Raw genomic sequence first — 21,539 nt, forward strand, 5'->3', positions numbered from 1 at the left:
GACCGTTTAGAGCATCGTCCACGTATCGAGCCTCCTTCACCATCATGCGCTCGCTCACAAATTTTCCAAGAATCTCCTCGGGCGTCATCTTGGTGTACCTGGGATTCTCACGAATAAGATTGACAAGATAGGGATCAATTACAGTAAATGACCTTAACATGAGTCGGACGACATCATGATCCGTCCATATTGTGCTTCCGTAGCTTCGGATCTTGTTGACCAGGGTCTTGAGCCTGTTGTAAGTCTGAGTTGGCTCATCTCCCCTGATCATCGCAAATCTCCCTAGCTCACCTTCTACCAGCTCCATTTTGGTAATCATGGTGGCATTGTTTCCCTCATGAGATATCTTGAGGGTGTCCCAGATTTGCTTGGCGTTGTCCAAGCCGCTCACCTTATTATATTCATCCCTGCAAAGTGAAGCTAGCAAGACAGTAGTAGCTTCTGCATTTTTATGAATTTGCTCATTTATGAAAACGGGATTGTCAGTACTATCAAAATGCATTCCGTTTTTATGACTCCAGAAAGAGTAGTCTTCTCCATCAAAGTGTGGAGGTTTTGCAAGTGGAATTGATAGCAAATGAGCATTTGAATTAAATGGAATACGGGAGTAATCAAATGAATAATTTTGATTAACCGTTTTCTTCTTTGAAGAGTCGTCCTCGTCGTCGTGTGGTGAAGAAGATGAGGCACCGCTGACGTAGTAGATGATCTTCTTGATGCGCCTCTTCTTCTTCCCTTCTCTCTTCTTTTGACTCGAGCCTGAGTCAGTAGGCTTGTCGTCTCTTGGCTCGTTGAAGACAGACTCCTTTTCCTTATCATTGACCACCATCACCTTTCCCTTAGGATCCATCTCTTCGGGCGGTTAGTCCCTTAGATGAAGAGTACGGCTCCGATACCAATTGAGAGCACCTAGAGGGGGGGTGAATAGGTGATCCTGTAAAATTAAACACTAAATAGCCACAAAACTTAGTTATAGAAGTGTTAGTGCGACTAAGTAGTTTTGAGGTGAGTCCTTGTGGACAAAACAATCACAGAGAAAATAATCACAAGAGACACGTGATTTTATCCCGTGGTTCGGCCAAGTAACACTTGCCTACTTCCATGTTGTGGCGTCCCAATGGACGAGGGTTGCACTCAACCCCTTTCAAGTGATCCGATGATCAACTTGAATACCATAGCTTTCTTCCTTATAGTCTTTCTCCCGTTTGCGAGGAATCTCCATAAGTTGGAGCCTCTCTAGTAGACGCGGCCTAATCTTCCGTGAGATAAGATAACTTGATTGAGTGGAGATCTCAACGTTGATGATCCAAGGCTCCGAGCGAACGGTTCCTCGCAATCACTACACCACGGCTCCATTGGTTATCACCCATGACACACGAATGACCTCACCACAAAGGCTTATCTCTGCAAGCGCAATCAAGAACACAAGCAAGAACAGGAAAGAAACGCAACCAAAATTGTATTGATTACGGGATGGGGTCTCACAAACCGATGACGGCGACACTGTTCGATGACAGAATTGATCTAAGCAAAACCCAAACCTAATGTGGCGGCGGCTGCTGAATAAATAGAGTATTAGGGCGTGCATGACCCCTGGACTCGCCCCTAATAGGCTCCGACGCGATACACGGCCCAACGGCCCAACAGACGGTGTCGCAGGACCAAAACAGAATCTGAACATTGACTTGTTTCGACGATTCCCGTTGACTCCGGATGAATTTTAGGTTGGAACCAGTTGGGTTGGTTAGATAATCTCCTTATCTTCCCAATCATATCAAGTTCGTCGCAATCGGAGTCCGGATGCATCTTGGGCGTCCATTTTAGTGTAGACTAGTCCTAGAACCCGAGATGGAGTCGCAGCCGAGTCAGACTTGATCTCCTTCCTGTTGTGGGTGCCCTTGCTGCTCCTCCTCAACACCTAGGCCTTTCCCAAGTCCTTGGTGGTCCTCTCTAAGGTTCATAATCATCAAAACATCCATGGCCCCAAGCGTAAGCTCTGAAACACAATTGACTAGGGTAGAACGTACCTGGAGATTTAGTTGTCGTGCACGTGATCGTGTTATCGGTCCATTCATTGTATGTATAGAAGTGATTTCCTCATCATCCTCATCCTCTTGAATTGGAGTCGTCCTCGACTCGATCTCATCTTTGTCACCCATATATGGCTTCAAATCTGAAATGTTAAAGGTGGGACTAACCCCAAAATCTGGCGGCAACTCAAGTGTATATGCATTATCATTAATTTTTGCAAGAACTTTATAAGGACCTGCAGCTCATGGCATAAGTTTAGACTTTCTCAAATCAGGAAACATATCCTTTCTCAAATGAACCCACACCAAGTCACCAGGTTCCAATTTCATTTCCTTCCTGCCTTTGTTAGCAGCAATACGATACTTTTCGTTCATCTTTTCAATTTGCAACTTAGTTGTTTCATGTAACTTAAGAATGAATTCAGAACGTTGTGTAGCATCCAAGTTCACTATTTCAGAAGGTGGTAAAGGTAGCAAATCAATTGGAGCACGAGGATTAAAACCATATACTACCATAAATGGAATAAGCTTGGTTGTGGAATGAATCGATCTGTTATAAGCAAACTCAATATGTGGCAAACATTCCTCATTTCCTCCCACAACCTCAAATTATCCTTCAAAATAGCCCGCGACATGGTAGATAAAGTGAGATTAACAACCTCTGTTTGCCCGTCAATTTGGGGATGACAAGTAGTAGAAAACAACAACTTTGTTCCCAATTTAAATCACAAGGTTCTCCAAAAATGACTTAAAAACATAGCATAGCTATCATAAACAATAGTATTTGGCACACCATGCAAACGCACAATCTCAGTGAAGAACAAATCAGCAACATGTGAAGCATTATCAGTTTTGTGACAGGGTATAAAATATGCCATCTTTGAAAAACGATCAACAATGACAAAAACACTATCACTCCCCCTCTTTGTTCTAGGCAATCCCAAAACAAAATCCATAGAAATATCCTCCCAAGGTGCACGAGGAACAGGAAGAGGCAAATAAAGACCATGGGGGTTAAGTCGGGACTTAGCTTTGTTGCACGTGGTGCAACGAGAGACGTAGCGCTCAACATCACGCCGCATCCGAGGCCAATAGAGATGAGTAAACAACACATCCTCGGTCTTCTTAACACCAAAATGTCCCATCAAGCCACCTCCATGTGCTTCCTGCAAAAGTAGAAGACGAACGGAGCTAGCTGGAACACACAACTTGTTAGCACGGTAGAGAAGGCCTTCACGCAGCATAATTTTTTGCCACGTTCTTCCCTCTCTGCAATTTTCAAAAGCATCTTTGAAGTCCAAATCAGCAGCATATAATTCCTTTATAGTCTCCAAACCAAATATTTTATGATTATGTTAGGACAGCATAGTATAACGTCTAGATAAAGCATCAGCAATCACATTATCCTTTCCTTTTTTATGCTTAATAATGTAAGGAAATGATTCTATGAATTCAATCCATTTATCATGTCGTTTGTTTAGATTAGATTGTCCCTTAAGATACTTCAAAGATTCATGATCCGAATGTATGACAAATTCTTTAGACCATAGATAATGTTGCCAAGTTTGTAAAACTCGTACTAAAGCATATAATTCTTTGTCACATGTAGAATAATTCAGAGTTGGACCATGCATTTTTTCACTAAAGAAAGCAACATGTTTGCCTCCTTGAATGAGCACTCCTCCAATCCCAATGCCGCTCGCATCACACTCGAGCTCGAATGTCTTGTCAAAATCAGGAAGTTGTAGCAGTGGTGCTTGTGTGAGCTTCGACTTGAGGGCATCAAAAGCTTGTTGTTGTGATAGTCCCCAACGAAACGGCACTCCATTCTTTGTCAACTCGTGGAGAGGTGCTGCAATGGTGCTGAAATCCCGCACAAATCGCCTGTAGAATCCTGCAAGACCAAGAAAACTTTGAACCTGTGTGACCGTGGTTGGAAGTGGCCAGCTCGTGATGGCAACAATTTTTGCCTCATCCATCTCAATGCCCTTCGATGTCACAACATATCCAAGAAAAGACACACGATTGATGCTGAAGGTGCACTTCTCAAGGTTACCAAATAAACGTGCATCACGCAAAACATAAAAAATAGCACGTAAATGTTCAATATGATCATCATGAGACTTACTATAGATAAGAATATCATCAAAATATACCACCACAAATTTACCAATGAAAGCACATAAAACCTCGATCATCAATCTCATGAAAGTGCTAGGCGCATTAGTTAACCCAAAAGGCATGATTAACCACTTATAAAGACCGAACTTAGTTTTAAATGCAGTTTTCCATTCATCACCTAAAGACATACGAATCTGGTGGTATCCACTATGCAAGTCAATTTTAGAGAAAACAATAGAACCACTTAATTCATCAAGCATGTCATCCAATCTAGGAATAGGATATCTGTACCGAATTGTGATGTTATTAATGGCTCTACAATCAACACACATGCGCCAAGTGCCATCTTTCTTAGGAACCAAAAGAACAGGAACAGAACAAGGACTAAGACTCTCACGAATGTACCCATGGTCCAGAAGGTCCTGGACCTGGCGCTGAATCTCCTTAGTCTCCTCGGGGTTGGTCCTGTAGGCAGCACGGTTGGGCAAGCTCGCCCCTGGAATTAAATCAATCTTGTGCTCAATGCCTCGCACAGGTGGCAATCCAGGGGCTATCTCAGAGGGAAACACATCCATATACTCTTGCAAAAGTTTAGCAATAGTAGGTGGCAAAGCAATAGACATATCATCAATGGAATAGAAAGCATTTTTGCACACTAAGGCATAGCAAAGTCCAGAAGAGGCATGTAACTCATCAAGATCAGATTTAGTGGCTAGCAAAGTAGGAGTTTTTAACTTAATAGGTTGCTGATTTTCAGAGTTCAAAACACCTTTTTGCTTAGCATTAGTCTTTTTCTCATGTTCAAAGTGGACAATCTCAGTGGGAGTCATAGGAAGCAACACAATTTTCTTTCCCTTATGCATGAAAGTATATTTATTAGATCTACCATGGTGAATAGCATCAGTATCAAATGCCCAAGGACGTCCCAGTAAAAGAGAGCAAGCATCCATAATCACCACATCGAAATCAGCAAAGTCATGGTAAGAGCCAATAGAAAAATGCACCCTTGCTGTTTTTGTTACCTTGAACTTACCGCTGTTGTTAAACCATTGAATGTGATAAGGGTGGGGATGCTCTCGTGTGGTCAAGCCAAGCTTCTTGACCACCTCAATGTTCACCAAGTTGTTGCAGCTACCACCGTCAACGATGGTATGTACACAACAGTCCTTGACGATGAGGAACATGTTGAAGAGGTTGTGGCGTTGTTTGTTGTCGTCGTCACTAGTCGTGGTACTCAAAGCTCCTTGCACAATCAATACCTTATAGGTCTCGGTCGCTGTTGTACCAAGAACCTCTTCATCACCATCATAAGTCTCTGCAATGTTAGCTCCAATAGTATCTTCATCTTCAACATTAGAAGCACTAACATACCCACCATCACCAGTAGCAATGTATGTCCGTTTGCTGGGGCAATCTCGCTGAATATGGCCAAGTCCCTGGCAGCGGTGGCACTTGATGTCGGAGGAGCGGTCTGTGGAAGAGGTGGTCGTAGCAGGTTTTGCTGCAACACCCGAAGGCACAGCGGAAGATGTGGACGTCCGTACGCCCGAGGATGATGACGCCTTGGATGGCACCGGTGGCTGGCATGGAGCGAAAGTGCTGCTCCTCCGCGGTTGACGACCATGTAGTTCTTTTTCTGCCAACATAGAAAGATGGAATAAGCGTTATAGAATGATATTCTTTATAATCAACAATATCCTGAATCTCCCGCCTCAATCCCCCATAAAACCTAACCATTTGATCCTCTGGATCCTCAACTACCCCACATCGTAGCATACCTTTCTGAAGCTCTTGGTAGTATTCCTGTACCGACATGTCTCCCTGATCTAAGTGTTGCAATTTTTTCGAAGATCGCGTCTATAAGAAGGGGGAACAAAGCGAGCTCGCATCTCCTCTTTTAACGAATTCCATGTTTGTGGTGCAGCACGTGTGTTAACAAGTTCATTCCACCAAATGATAGCAAAATCTCTCAATTCACGAGTGGCTTGTCTAACCCTATGTTGCTCAGGAACAAGATGGGAATTAAATTTTTGTTCTACCGTCATCTCCCAGTCTAAGTAAGCTTCAGCATCATAAGAACCCATGAACGGTGGAATAGAGAACTTATTCTTAGCAAATGGATCATGGTCTGGTTCAGGATTATGATGACGACATCAACCATTACCTCCCATACCTTGTCGATTACCTGCGAGGCGTTGTCGCAGCGGTGCATAAACATCGTCGTCATCGTCGTCGTCATCCACAGGAGAGTGAGCTGGGGCTGGAGTTGGTGGTGGGGGATGAGCCTCCAGTATGTCCATGTGTGTAACAAGTTCAGCAACTCGTCGATCAAGCTGCTCATAGGATGTCACCGCAGAGTCCTGGTATTTTTTAAAAGCTTCAGTCATCGCGCGCATCATCTCCTTCAATTCCATCTGAGAGACACACTCATCGTCATTAAGCTTAGGCCCCTTGTCCATTTGATTCTTTGGTCCTGTCATTGTTAACACAAAATAGAGACAAAAAGGCAACAAACAATGTGAACCCTACAACTATCTCTCAGGGTGGTGTTGGAGGTGGTGGAATACAAATTATAAAGCGTCTTACCCCGCTCTTACAAGGTTCTTACCAGCACTGCAGGTGGCAAACGGTGACCGGTATGACTGTCCAACGAGCGTGGGTGTGATTGCAAAGGAGTACCTGTTCTGCTCGAGAGAAAGCTGGAGCTATGGGAAGGCTGACTAAATATATATATGTGGCACACAAGTCAGTAACATATAGCAATGCTGAATAAGTGCACCAAGTACTCATCCTAGTTGCTGGCCTAGAAAATGTAATAGAACAGTTGGACCAAGGCACAAGAAAGGAGGTACAAGTATCTAGTAGAAATGGCAGTTCTGTAAATAGAGCAGATTTTTCAGCACTAGTAGAAATCAAAGGCACGTTTGCAAAGGAGTACCAGCAAAAGAGCTCGAAATATTCTGAATTTTTTACCACTGATCCAAAAACACAAATGATGGAAGCACACAAAATTTCACTTGAAACAAGGTTATATTGTGACCTAGAGAAAATCACAAAGGATCTCTGAAATTCCTGAAACACTTAAACAATTTTTTTAATTATCTTCCTGAGTTTGGGTCACCTCAGAATGGAGTCAGGAATCTGCTGTAAAAAATTGAGCTCAAACGGAGCACCAAGCGAAAAGTTATGCCCATTTTAAACAATTTTTTTAATTATCTTCCCGAGTTTGGGTCACCTCAGAATGGAGTCAGGAATCTGCTGTAAAAAATTGAGCTCAAACGGAGCATCGAGCGAAAAGTTATGCCCGTTTTATGGAAGGTACCTCAAGTTATGGTTTTCAAAGGCACAAATCGGCAGGAACCATAGCGGCGGCTATGGAGCACAGGGTCGGTTTTAGAGATAGGATTTGTTTTGTGGATATGGTTGGTTTAGATACAGGATCTGTTTTGTGGATAGGGTCAATTTTAGAGATAGGATTTGTTTTGTGGATAAGGTCGGTTGTAGAGATAGGATCTGTTTTGTGGATAGGGTCGGTTTTAGAGATAGGATCTATTTTGTAGATAGGGTCGGTTTTGTAGGATGGAAGCAGATGGACAGAATCAAATTGAACCAAAGCAAATCTAAACCAGCAACCAAACTCATCCTAGAATACGAACTCAGAACTGTGGACTCTAAAACTGAATTGTGCAAAGGCTAAGGCGATGGTTTTAGGTCGGAATAAACTGATCATAATTATAATTTTTTTTGCATTTTGTGGACTATGGGATGAAACAAAACTAATCTAAAGGTAGGATTATACCTCACGGGCAACCTGGAAATCAGATACCAATTGATAGTAGACGCGGCCCGATCTTCCGTGAGATACGATAACTTGATTGAGTGGAGATCTCGACGTTGATGATCCAAGGCTCCGAGCGAACGGTTCCTCGCAATCACTACACCACGGCTCCATTGGTTATCACTCGTGACACACGAATGACCTCACCCCGAAGGCTTATCCCTGCAAGCGCAATCAAGAACACAAGCAAGAACAGGAAAGAAACGCAACCAAAATTGTATTGATTACGGGATGGGGTCTCACAAACCAATGACGGCGACACTGTTCGATGACAGAATTGATCTAAGCAAAACCCAAACCAAATGTGACGGTGGCTGCTGAATAAATAGAGTATTAGGGCGTGCGTGACCCCTGGACTCGCCCCTAATGGGCTCCGACGCGATACACGGCCCAACAGACGGTGTCGCACCACCAAAACAGAATCTGAACGATGACTTGTTTCAACGATTTCCGTTGACTCCTGACGAATTTTAGGGTGGAACTAGTTGGGTTGGTTAGATAATCTCCTTATCTTTGCAACCATATCAAGTTTGTCGCAATCGGAGTCCGGATGCATCTTGGGCGTCCATTTTAGTGTAGACTGGTCCCAGAACCCGAGATGGAGTCGCAGCCGAGTCGGACTTGATCTCCTTCCTGTTGTGGGCGCCCTTGCTGCTCCTCCTCAACACCTAGGCCTTTCCCAAGTCCTTGATAGTCCTCTCCAAGGTTCCTAATCATCAAAACATCCATGGCCCCAAGCGTAAGCTCTGAAACACAATTGACCAGGGTAGAACGTACCTGGAGATTTAGCGGTCGTGCACGTGATCGTGTTATCGGTCCATTCATTGTATGTATAGAAGTGATGTCCTCATCACTCTTGCCCTTACAATAAAGATCACAAAGAAGGCACAAGAGTAAGGCTAGGAGAGCAACACACACAACACACAAATCCACAGCACACACACGCACACAAGCCAAGATTTAAGCTCGAAATGTAGCACAGAGAGTTCACAACTAGGACGGAGCTCAAATCACTAACACAATCGATCAAATGCGCGGAGGCGGAGTGTGAGAGTCTTAGAATGCTTAGTGAATGCTTGGTTAACTCCTCCATACGCCTAGGGGGCTCGTTTATAGCCCCAAGGCAGCCAGGAGCCGTTGGAGGCCAACAAGGAAGGCTATCCTTGCCTTCTGTCGAGTGGCGCACCGGACAGTCCGGTGCGCCACCGGACACTGTCCGGTGCACACCGGACAGTCCGGTGCCCCCCACCGACCGTTGGAGCTGCCACGCGTCGCCCGCAGATTTCGCGGCCGACCGTTGGAGCTGGCGACCATTGGCTCACCGGACAGTCCGGTGCACCACCGGATAGTCCGGTGAATTTTAGCCACGTCGCCTTTCTTCATTCCCGAGAGCGACGGGTTCGTCGCGGATGACTCACCGGACAGTCCGGTGCACCACCAGACGGTCCGGTGATTTTTAGCCGTACGCCGCAGTCGAATCCCGAGAGCGGCGAGTTCACGCGGACCATCCTGGCGCACCGGACACTGTCTCGTGCACCACCGGACACTGTCCGGTGTACCACCTGACAGTCCGGTGTGCCAGGCCAAACTGGAATTTGGCTGCACACAGCCAAGTCTTTTGTAATTCGATTCTCTTCTTCTCAGCACTATTTCTAGCACTTAGATAACCTCATTAGCATTCAAAAACAAATGTACTAAGTCTAGAAACATACCTCATGCCTTGATTTGCACTTTTCAACCTTTGGCACATTAGGACTTAAAGAATATGTGTTGGGCATCTAATCACCAAAATACTTATACAAACTGCCTAAGGGCATATTTCCCTTTTAGAACTGCAACATGTTCCTCGGGCAAACAACTCAGCGGCAGATGAACTCTCCACGAGGGCATCAACTTGGGCACCCATGCCCGAGGGCGTCTTCGAAAGACGGCTGCTGAGACCTACTGCCCAGCCTGCCGAACTGGGTGAAGGGGGCGAGACTAGCACCTCGAAGCTAGCGGTCCCGGTGGCGTTCCATCTACAGAACCCACCAAGGATTGTGTGTGCTACAGAGGGTCCTGCCAACCTCTTAGCGCCACAACCAGTATCTCAGAGTGGTCCCGATGCATGGATTTCTGAGATCCGGGACTACCTGAAAGAAAATATCCTTCCTAAAGATCATGTGTCCACAGAGCGCACAGTGCGGTTGGCTAAACGATACACGATGGTAGAAGGGGATCTATACCGCCGTGGCGCCAACGACATTCTCATGCGATGCATCACCCAAGAGGAGGGTCGTGAGCTACTCGCGGAGATCCATGGAGGAGAGTGCGGAAGTCATTCATCATCCCGCACACTGGTTGGTAAGGCCTTCCGGCACGGCTTCTACTGGCCAACTGCTCTCCAGGATGCAGCCGAGTTGGTAAAGTCCTGCGAAGCATGTCAGTTCCATGCAAAGCAGATACACACACCGACTCAGGCTCTACAAATGATTCCACCCTCCTGGCCATTCGCCGTATGGGGGTGGATATCCTGGGACCATTTCCCAGGGCTGTCGGTGGGTGTCGTTTTCTCTTCGTCGCCATCGACAAATTTACAAAGTGGCCGGAGGCCACCCCTGTGGTCAGTATCACCTAGGGTGTTGTTGTTGCCTTCCTCAAGTCGATTGTCTGCAGATTTGGGGCCCCAAGCCATAGCATTACGGACAACGGGACCTAGTTCAAAATTCGGCTCTTCCAAGAGTATTGCGAGGGCATCGGCACCCAGCTCTGCTTTGCGTCTGTGGCTCATCCCAGGAGCAACGACCAGGCTGAGAGGGCAAACGCAGAAATCCTCAGGGGACTCAAGACACGCACCTATGACTACTTAAAAAAGCATGGTGCAAATTGGGTCAACGAGCTTCCGTCCGTACTATGGGGGAACCAGACCACACCCAGCCGAGCTATCGGGGAGACCCCGTTCTTCCTGGTCTACGGGGCCAAAGCCTGCCTTCCCCCAGAAATCATTATGGGCTCCCCACGAGTCCAGTCTTTCGATGAGTCTATGCAGGAACAGCTACGGCGTGAGGACGTGGACTTCATCGACGAACGCAGATGGCAAGCGACGATCCGAAATGCATGGTACAACCAAGCGCTCAGGCGCTATCACCAGCGGTTTGTGCATAGTAGGGAGCTCAAGGTCGGGGACCTGGTCCTAAGGCGAGTACTGAACCGAGAAGGGCTCCATAAACTCTCCCCCGGTTGGGAAGGACCCTTCAAGGTGATGGAAATATGCCGACTCGGGTGTGTCCGCCTTGCCACAACAGAAGGAGTACCTCTTCCCAATCCCTGGAATATAGAGCACCTCCGTAAGTTCTACCCATAAAAGCAAAACTGGGAGGGTTGAGTTTTCTTCCTTTGTAACTAGGTTGCACATATGTGTACGTCAATCCTGTGAGGTCCGCTCTCGTAAGCCCGGTCTGTTGGTCTACAACCATGTATATCAAGTTATAAGGAAAAGATTTACCCCCCAAATGTGCTTTTGTGATGGTTATATTCTACTTCAGTTCACCAGCATTATTTTTTATCTAACCCACCCATACAGTTTCCCACCCTCGCTGGTATGATGACATCCGAATTGAGTAGCCAGGCTTGCAGTTCAGGACCCCTCTACTGCTGCAGGGGGTTCGGCAACCTGGGGGCCAGTTCTAGAGAATGGGCACTCGTCTCCTGGAGTGGTCCGGAGCTGTGTATCTGCTTAGCATGGTTCCGTACCCTAAGCATGCACGCTTCATCACTCTGCAACGGGTTCCCTAGTATTTGGAGCTGTGATCCTCTAGGTCCGGGCACATGGCTTGGTTTCCCAGGCTAAATCCTGCAAGTCCTGTTGCATAAATTAAAGGATGCAAGATACCAGATGGTGGGTCCTATGGGTGCCCTAAAACTTCAAACCCGAAGCTGTGTGCAGGTCTAGTCCAGAGGTAGGTAGTCTCAAATTGTAGAGACTACCCCCTAGGGACCCGACAACCAATTTTCTCTTTGGTATACTGGTATCCAGCCTCGACACGTCGAGCCTATCTCCCAGGGGGCCAAGTACCAGAGAGAAGTTGATAGTGCTACACATCATAAGGGCAAATAACATACAGATAAGTTCTAGTTTCAACTCCATTAATGATTCTTAAAGTATGTTACACAAGACCAAAAGTTGTTACAGCCGCTTCCCAGTGGAACCCTAGCTTTGTCTCTACAGGTCGTCAGCAGAATCGTGCTGGAAACGCTCAGCCACCAGCTCCACGGCGTCTTGTACGCTCTCCCGGGCGGCATCTTCTGTGGAGGCTACCGGACCAGCGATCACCGGCGCCAAGGATATGACCGGGTCGTGACTTCGGAAGCACGTCAAGACGTATTCAACCACCGCCCGACAGAGCTTGCCGCTCTCTGCCTCCAGGCGAGCCCCAAGGATTTGGTCCAGGCGCCGGAGGCGGTCGGTGGTAGAGTCCAGCACCGGGAGCGCATCGGAAATCGACGTTGGCAGCTCCGACACTGGGATGGGGCTCATCCCTAGCGGCACCATTGTCGTGCTTGCCTCGCCGGCCCACGTAGCAATATGCTGGACCCCGGCGCGGTGCTCCGCTTGGAGATCTTCAAGTGCCTTCCTGGTGGCCTCCATCGCCTGGGGACCTGGCGCCGCCTGCGCTGCATGGAACTGGCGGATCTGCTCCTCCAGCTTCCTCTTTTTCTCCTTTGCCTCAAGCTCATGCTTGGCCAGCAACTCGCCCCGCCGGGTGAGCATTTCTTCCCTGAAGACGAGATCTGTCTCTCGCCTGACGAGGTCCGTCTCCCGCCTGTCCAAGGACTGCTCCTTTGCCTTGAGGTTCTCCTTAGCGAGGGCGGCGTCACTGGACTTGCCCTCGAGCTCTTGCTACCACTTTTGCAGCCTCTCCACAGCCTTGACCTGCTGGGCCCGCTGAGCTTCCAGAGTCTGGTCCAGGGCGCTCAGCTTGGCCTGGTACTCTGTTGTGAGGGCCTCCCGCTGAGACACGACCTCCTCCCTCCTGGCCACCTTCTTTTCCCTCTGGGACGCCTCCAGCTCCCTAGCGCACACCTTCTGGAGGTCCCTCTTGTACTCCTTGCGGTCCCGCTCGAGTTGGGACCGCTCAGAGATGAACTGGCAGGACGCCGTCTTAGTGCGCTCCTCCAGTTGGGTGCGCCAGTCGCTGAGGCGCTGGTGCTCAGCCTCAAGCGCCTCCCACTCCCACAAAATTGCTGACCTAAAGTCACTAAGGACCTGGTGGGCATGGGACAACATACGGGGAGGGGGACTGGCGCAGATTCTTGCTCAGCACCAGACTGGAGTCGTCGCCCGAACACCACCTCCATCTTCTCCAGAGCAGGCGGGGGTTGGAGCTGGACGTGCCTCCTGGGTCACCCCTAGTGTCTGGAGGGGGCGCGGATCCCCCAGCTGGGACCTCCTCCGCCGCTGCGACGCCACCCGACGCTGGTGTCGCTGCCGCCGGATCCCCGGTTGGGGCATGGGAAGCCGCTGGAGCTGTCTTGGCAGCAGCCGGGGGCGGACCACCGGCATCACCCTCAGCAGATTCTTGCTGCTGAGAGCCAGACCCGTCGGTGGGCCTGGTATCTAGCGGAAGAGGTGTGACTTTGGGAGTAGAGGGATAAGAAGCCTTGGAAAACAGATGATGGGTTAAGACATGTCGGCATGATGATTAGGCTCAAAGAAAAAGGGACTACACTTACTTGGGGCCCTGGACCTTCCAGTGACCCTGGAAGCGAGGCGATCGCCGATCCTGCTGCTGCTGCTGTTGTGGCTACTGCTGCTGTTGCTGTTGTTGGTTCCCCTGGGGGTGATCACCCCCAGATGATGATGGTGGTGGCTGTTGTTGCTACTGACGCGCCTCTACGCGCCGTGGGCCCGGGAGCTGGCCTCCTTGACCCCGCCTGCAGTCCTCTAGCGCTTCTGGGGGGCTCCATAACGAGCTACCCGTCAGCGTGATGCAGCCTGTGTCGCCTCTCCTCCTCCAACCCCCCGGAGCCACCTGGGGCAGAGGCGCTGCTTGCAACCCCTTTACCCTTGTCCAAGGGGCTGGGGGCCACGGCGGGGTTGGCGCTAGGAGCCATACCGGTGGGCTGGGGACCTCTAGCTGGTGCATCTGAGATCCGGATCCCACGGTGGGGGTCCCGGCCGCCGGTCTGGCGAACCGCCATGCTGCTCTCGTCGAGGGTCGGCAGCATGGCCAAGATCGTCGTCCTCAGCCCTGGGTCGTCATAGAGCGCAAGGATGTTTTGGGGGAGGATCAGGGACTCAGGGACAAAAGTTTCCCCAGTAATCCCTCCCACCAGGACTGCCAGCTCGTCCCAGGATAGATCGGTGCCCGGCCCGCGCTAGATCCTGCCGATGTCGTTCGGGCCGGTGAACCAGCATCACAGGTGTGGTCTCCTCTGCAGCGGCGCGATCCGGCGCTTCAGGAGATCGCTGACCACGTGCATCGATGTCAGGCCGCCCGTAGCCAAGCCCTTGATCCTTTCCAATACGGGTAGGAACTCGGGCGAGAGGGACGGCTTGGACCTCCACTGCTTGTGGTCGAGCGCTGGTCCATCGCTCGGCAGGACGAGGCGGTTGTTGGCCTCGGCGCTGGCAATCACCTAGTCGTTGCGCCAGTTTTCCCACCTCGCGCCGCCAAAGGTGGGGATGTAGACGACGGCTGGATCTGGCCTCGTCTGGAAGTAGTAGCCACCGATGTGGTCCCTAGCCTTCCTGAACTTGACCAGCACGAAGAAGTAGCGGAAGAGGGAAGTACAGGGGGGCACACCTACGAACATCTCGCAGAGGTGGACGAAGATGACTGCCTGGAGGACGGAGTGGGGCGTGAGGTGTTGAAGCTGAAGCCCGAACTCCTCCAGCAGCAGCAAAAAGAAGGGCGAAATTGGCAGCGCCAACCCGCAGGAGATGTAGGAGGTGAACAACACGAACTCCCCGGCGGCGAGATCGCCGAGGGGGCAGCGTTGGCACGGATTCTTCTGGCAAGCCCCGGCGCGCTCCACCTAAGCAGGTCGTGCACCAGGTTAAGTGCTTCCTCAGACTGAAAGCGATCAGGGTGACCAAGCGAAGCCATGGCGTGTGCGGCGGCGCGGGCGTGGAGCAGAGGAGCACGAAGGCAAAGGGGCGCAAGCGATTGGGAGAGAATGCGAAAGGGTAACTGCTACACGCGGGGTGAATCCTTTTTCAAGGAAACCTGAGTCCTTGTTCAGGGAAACCCTTCTGCGCGCCCCTGAATCGCCGCAGGAAATCCCGCTCGACGGGCACCTAAGACCCAAGCAGCCCAGTCTCTGACACGGGGGGTCCGGGTCCACAAGTCATACAGGTTGTGCGTTGGATTTCAGGTGCGGAAAGAGCGAACCGCCGCACGCGATAGCGCGTCGCCTTGCCTTGGGGCCGCTGCAGAAGACAAAGGGTTACCTTTAAAACCAATGCAGCGGCAACGAGGCGCCCCGCGCGTGGCCCGACGAAACCACCAGGCGTGGGGGCCGTGGGTCAGTCAGTCGTGGGACAGATATGGCAGTTGACGTGACTGAAGGCGGATTGACAGCGAGCGCGTTAGCACACGCGCTAAAATGGCACGCCAATCACCGATCAGGTCATGTTGAGGCAAAGTACAAGCTTTGTCCCCACCTGCAGGTTCGCATCCTCCCTTGAGGTGGGCCCGGGGGCCACAGTCGGTACCCTGAAACTAGGGTACCCCTTACTACTATATAAAGACACAGTACCCACACAGCTATCTCTAGTCGAGTGGTAAAAGAGCTATATGTGGGACCATGCCATGACTCGCTCCAGCCTCGGGCGACTACTCTGGGCCAGCAACAGCGCCTGGCCCCACCACATGGGCGGGTCCGGGGCCGCCACGTGTCCAGAGAAAGTGATGTACTCCAAGGCATCAACGGTGAGTCCGGACCCCCATGGGAGAATGTCGGACCCATGCTGGACCCTTGTATATACGGTCCAGGCCTACAAGTTTGGCCCAGGACCTCCACGTGTGCGAACCGGGCCCCTAGAATGGGATCCGGACCCTCCGTATGGGGTCTGGGCCGCCCACAGTGGGGTCCCAAGGTTCCAGGACAGAACATACCCGGGCCTTAATTAGGACCCAGGCGGGGTCCGGAGCCGACACGTGTCCAGACCTGGTCTAGTGGGATCCGTACCTATCCGCATACACTCCTGATCCCCCGCTCAGGCGGAGACCCAATGCTACCATGTGGCATACTGCGCGCGGCATAAGCCAACGGGTGGAACCTGGCATGACGCCTCTGGGCTACACGCGCCTCCGCATTCATTACGGTTAAGACGTGCGCCTGTCCATTCCACTGACAGGCGGCGTGCTCAGTCCACGATACGTGGGCCGTGCAGTTACTCACACGTTACCATACCGAGGGCAATGACTCACCATTACTCCCGCGTTACCGGGAAAAGGATTACTACCTATCAATGTTGCATGGACTGCAACCATCATGACTCCCGCTGATTACTCATGTGTTACTCTGTCAGCATTGGTTATTCACATAATGTATCTCTTCCATTATGCTCCTGGGCCCGCATGTCGGGGCTCAGCATCCTTGTATGTGCCTCTCTTAAACTATAAAAGGAAAGGCACACGCTCACACACACTCAATACAACTTACACACAGTGGAGGTAGGGTATTACGCTCCCAGCGACCTGAACCACTATAATCCCTCGTGTTCTCTTGTGTACATTCACCATCCACCAGACAAGCAAAACGCTTAGGCCCCATCCTCATCTTAGGATTAGGCCGGGTGCGTTTCGCCACCCGGTCGGAGGATTTTCCCTCCGATAGTTTGTTTACAAACGCATGACCTAGTTGTTGCCAACATATCATGATTGTAGCTACAGTTAAATTTGTGTTGTATAGCCGTTTTGCATGTAAAACGTTATGTGGTGGTGGTTATTTATTAGGTGGGAAGCGTCAAGCCCATCATACGACAAAACTTATAATCTACCACTAACTTACCTTATAATCAAGCCCTTCAAAGTCGTGTTGTTGTTGGTCATCTCGGTTTTTTACGATGAACCGGAGATCCAATCGATGAACCGGGAACGCGGTGACGAAGCTCTCACCGAGCTGGTCGCGGCGATGTTCTTGGTTTCCCCAGATGATGAACGAGCAGAGAGAAATTACTCGCCGGAGTTGTCGCTAAAGTTTAGGTGAGAGTTAAACTTCGACGAGCTGGTCATGGAGGCTTATGGCTACGAGCTTAGCTGGCAGCGGGCTGTTGTGGCTTGTGCTTGCCGATGGTAAGACTATCGGCCTCCTAGAAACGCGGCCGCTACCCGTATTTATACACAGGGATAGGAGGTGGTTCGGCTGGCAAACGGTTACGACCTCTCGAAGTTATTGGATCTTCGGTTGCCACGTTTGTTTCCACCACAGGAACGAAGACGTTGGATTGGTTAGGCCCACCAGTAGCACAGAAACCAGTATAGATGTCCAAACGGGCGGCACGGCCCGGCCCAGCCCGAGCCCGTTTGAGCCCGGCCCGTTTGAGCCCGGCCCGTTTGAGCCCGACCTGTTAACCGGGCCGGGCCGTGCCGCCCGACGGGCTGACCCTTCTGCCCGAGCACGGCACTACACAAGCCCATCCGTGCCGGGCCGGCCCGGAAAGCCCGGCCCACAAAGGAGCCCGGCCCAGCCCGAGCACGCCAAGAAACACAGTAACAAATTCACACATTTCACATTCAAACAAGCACATAAATTCACAGTTTACAGTGGCGCGTTCTAATAAGGCATGCCCATTGATATATGTCTGCCTGCTGTCTTGTTGATGGTACTTGTTTGAAGCTCTCATTTATTCACCTGCGTATTTTTACAGTCCGGTGGAGGTACACTTCCAATTACAGCAAGGACACTGGAAACCATAATTCGTCTATCGACAGCTCATGCCAAGATGAAACTGAGGCATGAGGTATTATGTTTATTCCACTAGCAACCTACCCACATCAATAATTTTCTGGATGAGCCACAATATGTTTGCTCATGATTTTTCTTAAAGTTGACCAAGAAATGAAGCAATTTCTCTGTTTTACAAGCACTTTATTTTTTGGAAGGATAACTGAGCCGTTTGTCCTCGAGAAGATCTCATTATGGCGTCAATGTCTTGTTGCAGGTTCTGAAATCCGATGTTGAGGCTGCATTGCAAGTTCTAAATTTTGCAATATACCACAAGGAATTGACTGAGATGGAAGAGAGAGAACAGAGAGAAATGGAGATGAAACAGCAAGCTGCCCTCCCACCTGCCATGGAGAAGTTTGACGTCACACCATCGCCGGCACCGGCGGCAGGGCAGCCACGAGCGCTGCCGCTCACGTTCTACGACCTCGTTTTCTTGGCCATCCCGCCCGTACAACGCCTGTTCTTCTACGACAGGGCCGACCTGCTCGACGTCTCCGACTTCACGCTGGGCGAGCTGCCACGATTCAGGGACTCCCTCGCCGCCGCGCTACACCACTTCTACCCGTTGGCGGGGAAGCTAACGTGCGAGCTGGTCGACGAGGAGGCCGCCGCGCCGCCGAAGGGACCGAGGGACCAGGGAGCGCCGGGAGGAGGAGGAGGGATCGAGGGAGCATGGAGCGCCGGGTGGATGGAGCAGCCGAGCAGGGAGCCAGCCAGCCAGGGACCACCGGGATGAGGCAGCAGCCGAGCAGGGAGCACCGGGAGAAGGGAGCAGCCGAGTGCCGCGCCCGACACCGAGTCGCCGACGCCGCGAGACAGAGAGCCGCGGCCGCCGCACGGAGACGCAGGTGGGAGGGAGGAGAGTGCGTTAGGGTTAGGGTTGCCGGTCGCGCTCGCACAAGCCGTGTGACTTATACGGGATTTGCGGCCTACGGTAGCAGCGCGCCTGCGCTTAGTTGGGCTGGGCCGTCCGCGTGCATAGCGTTAGCGTAAGCAGCCCAGGTCCCAGGTGCATTTGTTGAACGGGCCGGTTTAAAAGCCCGGCTGATAACGGGCCGTGCTCGGGCTAGCCCAACGGGCTCAAATTCCTGTCGAGCCCGGCACGCTATCCGGGCCGGGCTAAGCCCGGGCCCGCTTCCTTCCGTGCCGGGCCGGGCTCGTGTCGTGCTAAAAAATCGTGCTTTGTGCCGGGCTAACGGGCCACGTGCTTTTTGGACATCTATAGAAACCAGAACTGGTGATCGCCATGAAGTCACCCCTTACACTAGTATGACGTAGGTTTGGAGCTAGGCAATAAACAAAAGAGGGAAAAAAGAACGTGCATGGGTTAGGGTGAATGGCTGGGAAAGTTGGCTGGCCGACTAAATAGCACACGTAAATCTCTCCTTCATTTTTCCTTTGTATTTTTGTTTTCCTGATACTTTTCTATTGTAGTTTTTTTACTCTAAATTCAATTTTGAATCGAAGTCTGAGTTTCAACAAAAAAACAAACAAATGCACAAGCAAAACACCAGTATGAATGCATGTATAATATATATATATATATTAATTCTTTTGTCGAGGCCACAAAACATATAATTCAATAAAGTATAATTTATATAAAATACCTCACCATATTATTTAGTTAAGAAAATAGTTCAAATAGTTAGCCAAAATTTGTATTAACCTTTTATTTGACTTTTGGGGGAAATATTTTCTATTTATAAGTTTATTAGTAAGATACTCTAAACCGTAAATCTTCAAAGAATTTTTTCAAATACCAAAATACCAAAATAGGATCTTAGGGTATTACACTAAAGCTCAGTGGTGTTGACCATGGACTGCACACATTTGGTTGTGCGTGCAAATTTCTTGACTACAATGATGTTATGAAGGGTAGTTGGTTTACGATATGTTCTTAATGATGCTTGTGGATTACAATTTTGCTAACTTTCGCTGATATGACTAGATTATCGTTGATTGTGTTTATTTAAGCCTAGAGGGCTTGTACTAAGATATATGTATTACTTTGTTTGGATGTCCATGATAGCTAAGAGATCCTAATACTATCGTAGAGGGGCGAAAGAAATCCCTGTTCGCTTCAAACCATCTTCCTATTCTTTCCCACGAACAAGGCATTTTGTATTAATCTTCATCCCCTAGATGATAGGTTTCACCACGATGGGTAATTGTTGTGTGTGAGCCGCTAGAAGTGTTTCTTTGTTTGGTATTTCAAATCCTAAATCTTCTTCCAACATGTTGTTTCTTCATTGCTGCTACCTCCTTGTGCCCCCCACTACACCTGAGAATATTCACACATCATACCTTGCAAAAGGGTTCTTGACGCTAAAGTTTACATGTTTATCATGGTGCAATGCTAGAAAGTTATCCATGTCCTCATGCACATGCAATGACAAGACCAAGGGCTTGTTTGGTTTGCTACCTAATTTGCCACACTTTGCCTAACTTTTTTGTATAATGTTAGTTCTTTAATTCGAATAACTAAACTTGGACAAAGTGAGGCATAGTTAGCCACAAACCAAACAAGCCTCAAGTGTTCATCGTCCTTCCAAAAAAAAGTGACATTCACCAGTTGAGTGCTCATCTACCAGTAGATGGGTCAATCAATTCATCAACATCTATCAACAAACCTGCACCTCGAGGTCTGATTGGTCTCCTACAATGTTGCCTTGGCAACCAAGGATCAAGGCATATTTTTAGGTTTCTTCCATCCCCTGCTCGCCATAGCATCCTCTTCTTCACCTACTCCATCTGATGCAGCACACTTATCAAAGTGTAAGGGTGTGTTTGGTTGGATGTACATGGTGGGATGGTAGGAGACAGCTACAGTTTCTATAATGTTTGGATGAGAGCCATGTAGGGGCGAGATAGACACCGGAGTAGTTTTTTGTGGCGGCATGATCTCGAAAAATCGAGGGGATGGTGTTGCCCCCGCCTCATCCCACTTTGACCTTAAACCAAACACATCCTTGTGCCTACCTTTGGTTTAGCCTCTAGCTGCAGTACGGAATTAGCAAAATATTTGCCCTTCATAGTCCATGCACACAAATATTCTTGTTTTAGGCTCCCTCCCGAACTAATTGTTGAGTCCCTAGGCTCATGGTTGAATCCACAAGCCCTTCTGTTCAAGCTCTTTTTTTTTTGAAATCTAACTTGATACCTATAGTATATATTATTGAGTTGGTATCCATGATATATATTATTGACACTTTTATATATAATAATATCATTAGATAGAAGGTATATTTACAATGTTCTGGCTAGCTTTTCAGAACTCGAATTCTCGTGTATATACTGAGTTAAGTATTTCATCCGGTAAAAAATACATTTGTATCTCCTAATATGTCATTATAAAAATATATCCTACTATTAGTCTAACTATGCTTATTGTGCATTATAGATATTAGGATTTATATATGTTTAGTTATTGTTTTTTTAAGACTACTCAAAAAGAGATGTAGTACAATTGTTTTGGAAGTAATACATTCTGCAAATAAATACTTTTAGAGTTATCGTTTCAAACTATTCTACGTTTAATTTATTCAGGAGGTTTGCAAAGCGAAACATTAGCCAAGAGGCGAAATCGAGCACAGGTTCACGTGCAGTCGGCAATA

The 21,539-nt window shown here is 49.1% G+C and overlaps 1 protein-coding gene across 1 annotated transcript; it reads left to right on the forward strand.

Moving 5' to 3' along the window:
- The first annotated feature begins 17,818 nt into the window (after positions 1-17,818).
- LOC103632726 (uncharacterized) lies at positions 17,819-18,676 on the forward strand. Its single transcript, XM_008654467.4, has 2 exons — positions 17,819-17,938; positions 18,140-18,676. The coding sequence occupies exons 1-2, from the start codon at positions 17,921-17,923 to the stop codon at positions 18,659-18,661; spliced, it is 540 nt and encodes a 179-aa protein (XP_008652689.1). The 5' UTR covers positions 17,819-17,920; the 3' UTR covers positions 18,662-18,676.
- Positions 18,677-21,539: the final 2,863 nt, after the last annotated feature.

The sequence above is a fragment of the Zea mays genome, chromosome 7 (assembly GCF_902167145.1).
Source record: "Zea mays cultivar B73 chromosome 7, Zm-B73-REFERENCE-NAM-5.0, whole genome shotgun sequence".
In the NCBI taxonomy this organism is placed as follows: domain Eukaryota; kingdom Viridiplantae; phylum Streptophyta; class Magnoliopsida; order Poales; family Poaceae; genus Zea; species Zea mays.